Source organism: Lathamus discolor, chromosome 4 (assembly GCF_037157495.1).
Source record: "Lathamus discolor isolate bLatDis1 chromosome 4, bLatDis1.hap1, whole genome shotgun sequence".
NCBI classification, from domain to species: Eukaryota; Metazoa; Chordata; class Aves; order Psittaciformes; family Psittacidae; genus Lathamus; species Lathamus discolor.
This window is the reverse complement of record NC_088887.1, coordinates 73,266,280-73,278,447: the sequence shown is the minus strand read 5'-3', so window position 1 is coordinate 73,278,447 and position 12,168 is coordinate 73,266,280. Positions and strand designations below refer to the sequence as shown.

Here is a 12,168-nt window from a genome sequence, read left to right as displayed (position 1 = left end):
TGTCTTGATGTCTGAATTTTACAAAAGGAACTGAGTCTTGAGCCTCTCCATCTGCCTGGATTGTAAAGGCTGTTTTGAGTGTTACTTCTGATATTTTGAGGAGGTCAGTGCAGACCAGTTAGCTGGTTTGACAGTATTTCTGCTTTCTCTCCTTGCAACCGCTGCAAGGAAGAGAACGGAACAAGAGAACTGATGTTTTCCACTGTCCCCTTTAGTAGTAAAAAGTACGGATTCCACAGATAATGCTTTTTCACATTTCTAAGCAGGTGAGTAATTAGTTTTGAAATGTAACAGAAGCTGCAGGGATGTAATCTGCCCTGAAACAGGTTTGTTGATAAAGGGACAATGGGGTGGTTAAGCAGGCAAGCCCTTCTCTAGGTTCAGCTTCCAAAGTTTGCGCTACTGCTGCTGTGCTTTGGAGTAACTTATGCCAGTTTTGATTGTGAAGTAAGTTACAGTGTGAAAAGCATCTTATTTTGTAGGTACAACAGCAGCTAGTAGAGCTTTTTGGTCTAAATCTCTCTTACATGAAAACCGAGCCCAGTCTGTTTTCATGCAGCATATATAATACTTCTATTAACCAGACATAAAATGAGGACTTACTTGTGGCAGCAGTATATTTGTATCTCTGCCTCACAGTATCTCTGATAGCTGTTCACAAATAAAGGCAGTGTTATCAATTACGTAAAGACAGAAAAGTACTGTATCTTGGAAAATCAGGAAAGCTGTTGTCAGACAAACAGGGGTAGACAGTGTTTGGACCGTGCTATTCAGCACAGGTAGAGTTTCTCCATGGATCTTTTATAGGTTCCAGTATTCGCACGAAGAGAAATGAGGTAGAAACCTGAGCAAATTTGGAAGTTTTGCTATATTTTTAAAAATATTTTTTGAAGGAAGAATAAAGACATTATTTTAAAACACTATAGGGTACTTGAATGTGGATACTACAGTCATGCCTCATGACTTGTAATAGTCCACCAGGATGCAAATTTTAGAATGGTTTGGGTTGGAAGGGACCTTCAAGATCACCCAGTTCCAACCCCCCCTGACATAGGCAGGGACACCTTCCTCTAGACCAGGTTGCTCCAAGCCTCGTCCAACCTGGCCTTGAACACTGCCAGGGATGGGGCAGGCACAGCTTCTCTGGGCAACCTGTGCCAGTGCCTCACCACCCTCACAGTGAAGAATCTCTTTCTACCATCTAATCTAAATCTGCCCTCTCAGTTTAAAGCCATTACCCTTGTCCTATCCCTGTTGCCCTTGCAGGGCTGCAAGTACACATTGCTAGGTCATGTTGAGCTTCTCAGCAACCAACACCCCCAAGTCCTTCTCCACAGGGCTGCTCTAAATCTCTTCTTCGCCCAGCCTGTAGCTGTGCCTGGGATTGCCCCAACCCAGGACCTTGCACTTGGCCTTGTTGACCTTCATCAATTTGGCATTGGTCCACGTCTCCCAAACATATCAAAGTCCCTCTGGGTAGCATCCCTTCTCTCCAGCCTGTCAGCTGCGTCACAGCTTGGTGTTGTTGGCAAACTTGCTGAGGGTGCATCCAGTCCCACTGTCCATGTCACCAACAAAGATGTTGAACAGTGGATCTATTAAATTGTTTTCTCAACAGCAGTACATAAAGCATTTTTATTTTTTTCTTGATGGTGTGAGCATTTTTGACTGGGAGCTGTGTCATTACCCAGTGTGGTATGTCCTTGGTCAAGCATAATAAAGGCTTCTGTTGAAAGACTGAATAAAAAAAATAGTAATATTGTACATTCAGTTATACCAAGCAGTTTTACAAACTTAGAAAGAAATTGTGGTTTTTGGGGAGAACAGATGCTTAAATATTTAAAGCCTGCAGGATGTTTTTCTGTTTTTATAGTAGATATAGTAGATTGTATACTGAGCATGCAACTGTGACCATAAATATGTTTTTCCTGGTGGAAGACCTATGTAATAATTTTGTGGCGGTCTGATCACAAGCTTTGGCCAAAAGGAAACCAGTCGAGGCCATTATGGCTTACTTTAACATGTCTGGGTAGGCATCTTCCCCGGCTGCATAATGCCGAACACTGTTGTCATTGTCCTCTGTGGTTTCAAGCCACTGGCCACCCCTTCCATGCAGTGCAGTGTGGGTGGTGGCAACCTCACCAGCTTCTGTTCCATACTTGTGCAACATACCATAACGCAGTAATCATAACTGATCTCTCTCAAAAGAAAGAATGGGGTCTTGGCATGCTGACTGCCACATTTTGGCCTTCTGCTAGGGGTCTGCATGCTCAAGGAGAGAAGAAGGCCTCTCCTCCAAAAGGCCACTGAGCACCTTAATTAGGCTCTGATGTTTGAGAGCTGTCATGAGGAGCCAGCTTGCATTTAGGCAGTATGAATACCTCTCCTATATACTCATACTTGGTTCAGAGAAATAGTGTTTCCCCTGAGCTGTTTTATTTTTCAAAAGCAGGACTGTATCAGATTTTCCCCCAACTGCTGAACAGTAGTATTAATGTAATGTGTTATTTATTCTTTTGACATGTTTTTATTTCATGGAAAATGTCTGTGCTATGCTTGAGGCTTGGGTATGAGTTGCTGGATCCCATTCAGAATTCTGTTAAATCTGGAAGTAAATCAGATTACTTTCTTCTACTATAAGCACATTCCGCTTGGCTTTCACATGAGGTGTTGTATGGGTGAATGAGCCCAGAGCACTCCAGCTGGTGCAACAGCTTTATTTATGCACAGGGATGGCATGAAAGGGTTTTGGAAAGTGCTTTTAATGGCTTCAGGATTGTACTTCAGTGATTTGTACTGCTATTGAACCACTAAACCGCTTTAAGTTCTTGCCCACTTGCTTGTGTTTTCCAATGACAAACTGTGGGCTCAGGTGATGACCTGTTTGATCAAGAAACTCTGTGCTGGCTGGAAATGCAAGAGAGGTTTTTCTAAACTCTCCTTATATGTTCCTAGCATTTGCCGTGTGGCAATAAAGCTTCCACAGTCTTGCTGTCCATAATGTGAAATAGCTTTTTGCCCCGTTGGGCTATGCTTTTGTATCTCAACTTTGAAATGCTTTAGGTCTTTGTAAAATTATAACATGTGCTTTGTCACTTCTACAACACATTATATCATCAGTAAAGGACTGGTGACTCAGTAGAGGAAGCTGGGTGACTTCATGTATTTTGTGCACTCACTACTGATTTATTTTTCCCTGTGGATTTTTTTCTTTTAAATGCATTTTTTTTCACTTGTGCAACCATGCTGAGTTTTAGTTTTTCAGAGGTCTTAGTGACAGAATTGGCAAAAACAGGTTATGCAAAATGGAAGGGGTGGCAATGAAATCGAATGTAAGAATATGATACTGGTAGCTTACAGCTTCTTCCTAAGCATCATTTCTTATGCAGGCAGTTTGACAACAGGTTGAGAAACATCTCAGCAGGTTGTGAGTTTCACAGAAAAGAAGAAACATCCACCTTCTGCCCCATGGTAAAGCAGAAATGTTTGTAGAAAAGATGTGGTCTGTTCAATTGTGAAAGTGGCAGGAAAGTATTTTCAGATTAAAACACTGTGTTAAACTTCATGTGCAAGTGAGTTATAAATACCCAGTAGTTAAATGGTGATGCAATAAATGCAAATCAACTGGGCAATATTTAATTCAACTTTTAAGTGTCTAATAACAAAGCATTTGTGTAGAAATATCTCCCTCTGGACTATTAAGGGATTCATGGCTCCAGGAGCTCCCTATTTTGTTCAGACTGCAAGGGAGTCTGACGGGAAAACACTGTTCTTAGGGGAGAGTCACTAATAGAGTAATTGGAACTAATCATCCCTTTGGCTTAGCAGATGAGACATTAATTTTCCTTCCAGGAATAGCCAGAATTACCTGTTTGTACAGTACCTTCAAGCTGGCTGACTTAAAACTTGAAGAAGAAACTTAAAAATTGGCTGTGTTGGTTTGAAGAGGGTATTAGCATTCCTGATTCAAGTAAGTAGCATTGATCATGGTGCAAGGGTACAAGTGAAGAGAAGTCCCTAGAGACAGGGAAATGGTCACAACCAGTGGCAAGAGTAACTTGTATGAAGAAGTTTCTGAGAGGTTCCTTTGAGAGGATGAGCACACAAAGGCTTCATTTAATGGCTCACTTACATGTATGTGATGGCTTGGCTTGCTAGTGTAAGATGCAGGGAAGAAAAAGAAATATTCCTTGCCTGCAATAAGTTTCTAATGCAAGGCTGTCCAGAAAACACAGCACAGAGTGAATAAATATGTTTACTGTCTTGTTTAATACCACTGACAGTCATCAAAAATAATTTTAATTTTGTAGGTTAAAAAGACATTTTTAGACTGGTTTGATTCACAGAACAATCTGTACTTATGCTTAAAGGATGAGGATTTTCACAGAGGCAATTGCAAAAGCATACAAAAATCCATTACTGCACTTGCTGATAGATGTACTGACAGGTACGTGTTTGAGGAAGAAAGATAGCATACATCAGTTTTGTGCAGGATGGGACTGCTCTTTGCTGACATCTGGCAGAGGACTTGGAATCTGGGACAGCTGCTAGTGCTACAGAATGGCAGACAGCTTGAGGACCTGAATGCAATGAAGATAAATGAGCTCCAGTTGGTAGTGAATGGCCCTAAAGGTAGAAGCAGTAATGAATGCTGTACTGATAGGCTTGCAAGAGGTTTTTTTTGGTCTGTACGTACATAAATGTTCATTATCCTAGATTTCAGGCTATATTATCAGCATACTGAATAGTTTGAGTTTCTAAAGCTTTGTGTTACTTACTGCTTAGGTCCCTAAATTTTACATTGGTTTCATGTTCTAGCTGTTTTGGTGTTAACAGCTCTGAGTACTTAGTCTGTCCATCTGTATGACCATAGCGGGTTAAAGGGTAAGACTGTGATTTAGGTATTTTCAGAGTCTGAACTAGGTGGGCAACTTCATGGGCTGTCTTCATTTTCATGAGAGATTGATGAATTATCCACATCCATATATGGATGCCTTCATTGAGGACATTTCTTATTGCTGCAAATTTTAGGAAGTCTGCAGAATTCTAAGGTATCTGGTTCTGAGACTCGGAACAGGTAGTCAGCCGTGGTGGGTTTTTTGGAAGGCAGGTTTGAAGAGTTAATTTTTGTGTCTTTAGGGACAGGAAAAATAAGTGTGTGTTTAGAAATTAAGCCCAGTGAAGGAGCTCCCCCTTCATCCTGTTCTCCACTGACTGTACAGGGAACCAGCCATGAACTGCTAGTGCTGATCTTCTTGACCATACCTCACCTAGACCCTCCCTAATTTTGACTTCATGAAGCAGCTGTAATTTATAATGGTAATTTTATTTTATTTTATTTTATTTTATTTTATTTTATTTTATTTTATTTTATTTTATTTTATTTTATTTTATTTTATTTTATTTTATTTTATTTTATTTTATTTTATTCTGGAAGGCAGCCCAATGGTGCAGAAGAATTGGCTTTTTATAATGCTTCCTTCTCTATGTGAAGATTGCATATGTGAGCAGAAAGGGCAGACAGGAGTCTGAACACAAATCCATCAACCACCTTCAGCTGCAACATGTCCGTTAGAGGCTGAGCAACCAAGTTTAGTCTGCTGGGTGCGAGCAGGGAAGCAGACACCCAGCACCTGTGTCTGTACTACTGCCCTTCAAGCTTGAGCTATTTTTCTGTTAAGAGCTTTTGGTGTCAAATTTCTTTGCTTCACAAAAACGCTGGTCCATTAGCCTAATGAAAAACTTCTGGGTTTATGTCAGATTTCTAATGTATATTTTCTTTGTAAGGACCTTTGGGTAATGTCAAGGGTGTATGAGGCTGTGTGCAGAGTAATGTGAAGCACAGAATCATGGAATGGTTTGGGTTGAAAGGGACCTTGAAGATCATCTAGTTCCAAGCTCCCTGCGTAAGCTTTGTGTTAGTGAGGCAGCTGTTTGTGGGTTTTGGTTGTTCCTTAAGAAAATCAGACTTTTAAAAGATTTTCTGAGAAATCTTTAATATTCTCCCATGAGAAACTACCAAAGACTCAGCAGATAGTAGTTGACTTGAAAGTTTTCACTGCACTTGCTTTGTACACCTCTGCCATGGACTTGTGGAAATTAACTGGGATAATTCTTCACAAAGTACAAAAGCCTGAACTGTATTGGTGCTTGGTCTGTTCCCTGTTGTTCCGGACTGAATTTAGTTTCAGTCTGAAATTCATGTTCCTCTTGCCCTCCACATGTGACCTGTGCATATTACTGTCTTCCTTATAACTTAATTACTGTGATTCCTAAAACTAACTCTAGTTTGTCGAGTAGTATGTTTTCCTGCAAAACTGAAAGTGCTTAGAATTGAAGATGGGTACTCGACAGGAGTGTTAGCTACGGTATTCACTGTAGTCCTCTCCACAGCTGAGGCTCTCCAAAAGTTTTACAAGAAGCTGAGAGTTAAAAGCATGTGCAAAAAGTTTGTCTGGATTGCCCTTCTTTCTCCTTGCTGCTTCATGTTCATTATCCTTTGGAATATCTGGATTGAATTTGTTCCTTTATAGTCCTCTCGTGCCTTCCTAGATCTTAATGATCATTTGTAAACGATTGAGTCTGTTTGAGGCGTCTCATCTGGTGTTATATCAGCTACTTTGTAATCTCTTTCAAATATTTCATTCCATATGAACTGGGACACAGTGGGCCAGCAACTGAGAGGCCCTGACTGCAGCTTTAGCTCTGCGGCTGGTCTGCTCAGTGACTTAACAGGCCAGTCACATCATCCCACTGTGCCTCAGGCTTCCCCACCTTTGAAAGGCGTATAGTGAACAGTGTGCTGCCTTCTGTTTCATGCTGTGAAAATGTGTTTAAGCAAAGCAAAAGAAGTGGAAGAAGCCTAAATACCTGATACTGTTCTTCCCTTATAACAGGAGTCTCTAGGAACCTCTTGCATCAAATGTCCAGACCTCATGGCCTGATCTAGGAGAGCAGAGCAGTTAACGAATCAGATTAGTATCTATTCCAACATGAGCTCTGCTTACGTTTCTAACAGTGGATCATTGCTTCTCTTTTCCTCAGTACTTCATAATTTTTGTAATCCTGTTTTGACATTCTCCCCTTCCCTCCCAAAGTGCTGTTTATACTCCTAGTTCACTTTACACTAGGTCAGTTTGTTTTCTTCATCCTGACAGAGAAAAATACTTGGACATTTTAATTGGTCTGAACCTTTCCAATTCTATTAAATGTGCCTGTTTTGAACATGGAAGGCTAAAGTAGCTCTATGCTGACCTACATCATGGCCTTTGTCCAGCTATTGCATAAGTACCTATGGAACTTAAAATTTTAATCTAAGCATTTAGTATCTCTGTAAAAGGATTGTTAGCATGTGATTAGGACAAGAACAGGTTTACTAATCTAACTAATGGCAGTTGTAGATTTGTGTGCCAGTTAGGTGAGATGGCTTGAGCCAGTCTAGTGGCCTGCCAGCAGCTGGCTGGGCTGAGCTTACCCTGGCCTTGGGTTTGCCAGCCTGCTGAGACCAATATAGTTTGCTTATCCAGCAAAGAACAGAACACTGAACCATTTTCTTTTGCATTAGAGCAGTGCATTGAGGGAGGCTCAGTGTCAATGCACAGCATCACGCAGGACTGCATGCGTGGGAGCTGGGAAAGAGCAGAAAGTGCCAGGGTTCCTCCACTGGCAGCTCTGCTGTCTCAGGTAACTTCTAACACAGGTCAGAATGCAGGTTAACTCTCTGCAGATTGTGTCTCTGCATCTTTGCAGACGCTACAGCACTACTGAGAAGGGCACTGACACCCCACAAATCAGCAGAAATGATAGATGTGATCTTGGCCTGCATTTTACCAGCTGTCAAAAAGACCAGGCAGAAACTCGTAATTTTCAGTGTTCAGATGAGTCCTTTTTATTTGCTGTTCTCATTGCTCCTGTATGGGTTGTCTACTTTCATTTGTGTTTTGCTTAGGGCTGCATGTGTTGGAGTCTGGTGGCTACTGCTGTCTCTTCTCTGTTAATAAGAGAGTAGATTTAAATTAGATATTATGAAGAAGCTCTTTATTATAAGGGTGGTGAGGCACTGGCACAGGTTGCCCAGAGAAGCTGTGGCTGCCCCATCCCTTGCAGTGTTCAAGGCCAGGTTGGATGGGGCTTTGAGCAACCTGGTCTAGTGGAAGGTGTCCCTGCCTATGGCAGTGGGCTTTGGAACCAGATGGCTTTAAGGTACTTTACAACCCAAACCATTCTGTGATTTTATGATAATACCCTCCCAAATTAATCAACTTTGTCTTTCTACTAGAGGCTTTTTAAAATTCTCCATCCTCTTCCAAACTTAATCCTTCTCCTCATGTGACAGATGTTAGGTATCCTCATCCACCCAGGTTTGCTCAATATTTCCTTAATACTCTTCTGTTGTTCAGTCTTAGTTCACTGTCTTCTAGATTCAGAGTGATTTGGAGAAAGGTATGCCGTTTGACCGATTCCCTGCATTATTGTAGAGGGGGCAATTGTAGTAATTTTTAAGGCCTCTTATATAAAGGCATAATAAAGCTTTTGTGCTGCTATGAGAGCACCACAGTGAGACTAGTGTCATACAGAAAAAAAAACTCAACTTAAATAATGTCCAGTGCAGCATGCTGATGTTATACATACAGATTAAAAAAGGAAAAGTCTGCTTTTAATTTTCTAAGTAGCAGATGCATGTGATGAGGGAGTCCAGTACTTCTCAGATCTTTGCTTCCAAACGGAAGCATGTGTGTGTTAAATATATGTAATTACAAGAGTTTCAATATTACTGTTAATAAAAAACATCTCAGCTGTATATATGGAGTGGTCTGGCTTGTACCTTTCCTCCATGATGTTTTTTGCTCCTAAATTTGTGTCTTTTTGTCTTGTTCACTACATCATCCAGTCAGAAGAACGTTTATAGAAAGGTTCAAGCTCTGTAATATTTCCTTGTGTCATTATTTAATGGTATCCTTGAACTGATTGGATTGATTCCTATGTTTAGGATTTAATGGAAAGAACAGATTTCCTCTTCATCCGCTTTAAATGCCTGTACCTAGCCAAAATCTGCTGTAGTAACATAGGAATTGTAGAGGTCCTTTCTGCTGTGCTGATGCTGTCTGTGGGATGTGTTGACTTCAGAAGAGCTCTTAAAACAGCTTTGGAGTTAACAAGAATATTGATCAGTATCTTTGTGTGTAATGGCCCTTCCAGAGTGGGTGCATGTGTTACCTTTTTAAATGCTCCTGTGTACTTCACATGCAGGAAAATCAGATTTATTTGTAAATAGGCCTGGAGTCTTGTTATATAGAGCTTGGTGTCTTCTTCTGGAGCTCCTAGCTCTAACTGTAGCTTTCTTGTTGGCACTTACTATATCCCTAATTTTTAATTCCCTTCCTTCTCAGCTAACACTTCTTTTAGTCAAAGTGCAGTTGTAAATTTTTTTACTCCAAGCTTCTTGATGTGTAAAAAATCTGTGGGAACACATTAGTCAGGACATGGAAGAATGATGTGTACTAAACAGTATATCCTGCTGAAGACAGGACTGTTTTTATTCTGTCCTTGAGGAGGGGACTGGTGTCTTATAACCTGGCACTGTTCTTTATAGTATATTATAGAACTGGTGATGGATTCACTAATACATAGGCTACCTTGTGCTTCCTTTTTTTTCCCATAGGCTTCTCAATAGCTATAACCTCAGAGTTAAGGCCAGTCAGTGCCTCTGTTCACCTGGAATGTTAAATTTCTGTTCTTTCTGTATGCTACATGTTTGTTTTCATTTTTTTAATGGTAATTGATCAGCATATGAAAGTCATGCGGAATGAAAATGCAATTACCAAGAAAGAGAAATAGGCAGTAGCAGTGGGTTTCATCAGAAACCCAGCCAGAGTGTCAAAAGGCAGGGGGATGAAGTGAAATAAAATTCTGGTATGATGTGTAATGTTTGACAAGTAAAACTAAGTCCTTGAATTATAAAAGAAGGTTCAAACTTGTGGCAGTTAATGAAAAATCACACTGAACCACCATTGTAGCTCTGCTCCTGTTTTAGGATAGAATTTAGTAGAAATGCCCTGTATAATGTGGTACAAAAGTTGTGTGGGAACAAAATTAGTGTGCTGGTTTCTGAGGTTGCTTTCCATGGACATGAAGCAGACACCCACATTCAGAGAGCTGGTGCAGGTGTAGCCTTCCCCTAGCACAGTGAGGAAGGTGTGTTCCTTGGTGTTACCCTCCCACTTACAGGGCTCTGTGGGAAATAGGATTTCCTGTGCTTTTCTCAATCTGTGTTATTGCTCTGGCTAATTTTTTGGCCTTCCCAGTAGCACATCCTCACAGTCCTTGGTCTGTCAGTGGGATCAAGCTGGGCTCTGGGTTGTAGAGTAACACTGGTCCCCAGAATACACAAAATATTTGGGCCATGTTATTGGGGTCATCTTGTCTCCCTTTTGCTTTCATGCATCACAGACCCTTAGGCAAGGTGGCAGCTGCAGAGGGCCAGAGAAGGCTGGGAAGACTAATGGAAAAAATGCTGATTATAGCCAGGAGGGAATGATGGCCAGCAAGCGATGAGTTGTGCCAACTGCTTTCCTCTCCTTCCTCATTCATAAATACATAACAATTAGCATAATTCATTGAAACCTGGGTTCTGTCATGCTCTGTTTCCTTTGTGGTCTCCTTTCCTTTTCCAGGAGTAAAGGAGTATTTTCCCATGGTGCAGTACTATACTCAGTCTGTCAGTCTTACCACCAGCAGGTGATGAGCTTGTGTGTTTTATTTTTTTCTTTAGTACAGAGGCTGCCTGATTTTCTTGCCTTCATATGAGACATTGAAAAGAATAAAATCACAATGGTTATTACTTCATGTTAATGATCATCTGGTTTATTAGCTGTAAGTATATATACCATAATGCTTATGTGCAAAACCTCTTATTTACATGGTCTTCTTTGCTGTTATTCTTTTATCAGATATAAGAAACGCGTTTCTCTAAACATGGGTGAAACAGAGCAGAGACCAACAGCAGGATCCCGGTTAGGAGCTCAGGAAAATGCTGGGATCAGTACCTTGGAGCATGGACAGAAACCACCTATGACACCTCCAGGAAAACTCGTCTCCATCAAAATTCAGATGCTGGATGACACACAAGAAACTTTTGACATTCCGGTAAGGACATGGAGGTTGGAGTGGCCAAAGATTATTTCTAAAAGCACATATTTTCAAACCAGTTCGCGTCTTATTTCAACTGCGATCCCTTGGCTGTTGAATTCATGTTGTGGAGAAAATGGCTGTTATATCAGCATTAAATTGATGATGGTGCAATAGAATAACATTGAACAGTGAACTGTAAATTGCAATTATTTATTCCATTTGTTTGAACAGCTTTAGAAGAGGTGCAGTTTCTTGGTGTTTCGTTTTTAATTCCAGTGTTACATCAGTGGTTTCCTCTGCTTTCTGAGCAGTTGATGTATTTGCTGGATGCTGTTTGCTCTTGATCCAGTAAACCACAGATCTGTACAGAATTTTTTCTTTTCCTCTGGCAAGTCCTTAGGCCAGTAACTTGAAATCAGACTTGAAACTTCACTAATTTGTGTCACTCTCACAGGTACCAAGTGCTCTCACACATATTGAGTGCAAGTGAAGAATCAAAGCAATCTCATCTAAAGTTTTTCTATACCACTCTGAGTTTAATTTAGGTTTGTACTTGCCAAGGATACAAGAGCTACTACTGCTTTTGTGTGTGTGATCAGAATCATAGAATCATAGAAATGTTAGGGTTGGAAAGGACCTTAAGATCATCTAGTTCTAACTCCACTGCCATGGACAGGGACACCTCACTTTGGGTTAGTTTTGATACAAAGACCGATTCTGTTTTACACTATCTGGCTGTTAGTAACCACTGATGATTTTAACATGCCATGCTTAAGTAATTAACATGTAAGGTTGCTGAACATTGCTGCTGTTATGAAAATATACTGGAATGTGTATTTTTCAAAGTCCTCAGGGTTCAGGGAATAGGAAACTGGAAACCTGAGTTAAAGTTTCATCCTTTGTAACTTGAATTTTATGCAGCTATGGTAACTCTCATGCCTTCTTTGGGTCAGTTTTCCATTCTGTGAAATGGAGGTTTACCAGTGAGGTACATGGATGTTACACATATAGTGATCTGTGAAAACATGGTCATCACTG

General features: G+C 40.6%; 1 protein-coding gene across 4 annotated transcripts in view; it reads left to right on the top strand.

Annotated features, from left to right (window-relative positions):
• Positions 1–12,168, top strand: part of FARP1 (FERM, ARH/RhoGEF and pleckstrin domain protein 1) — a 219,546-nt gene that overhangs the window by 32,381 nt on the left and 174,997 nt on the right. For all 4 annotated transcript variants that reach the window (XM_065678032.1, XM_065678031.1, XM_065678030.1 and 1 more), the window contains exon 2: positions 10,950–11,145. In XM_065678032.1, the coding sequence (XP_065534104.1) occupies positions 10,975–11,145 (171 nt within the window). In that variant the 5' untranslated portion in view covers positions 10,950–10,974. The remainder of the gene's footprint in view (positions 1–10,949; positions 11,146–12,168) is intronic.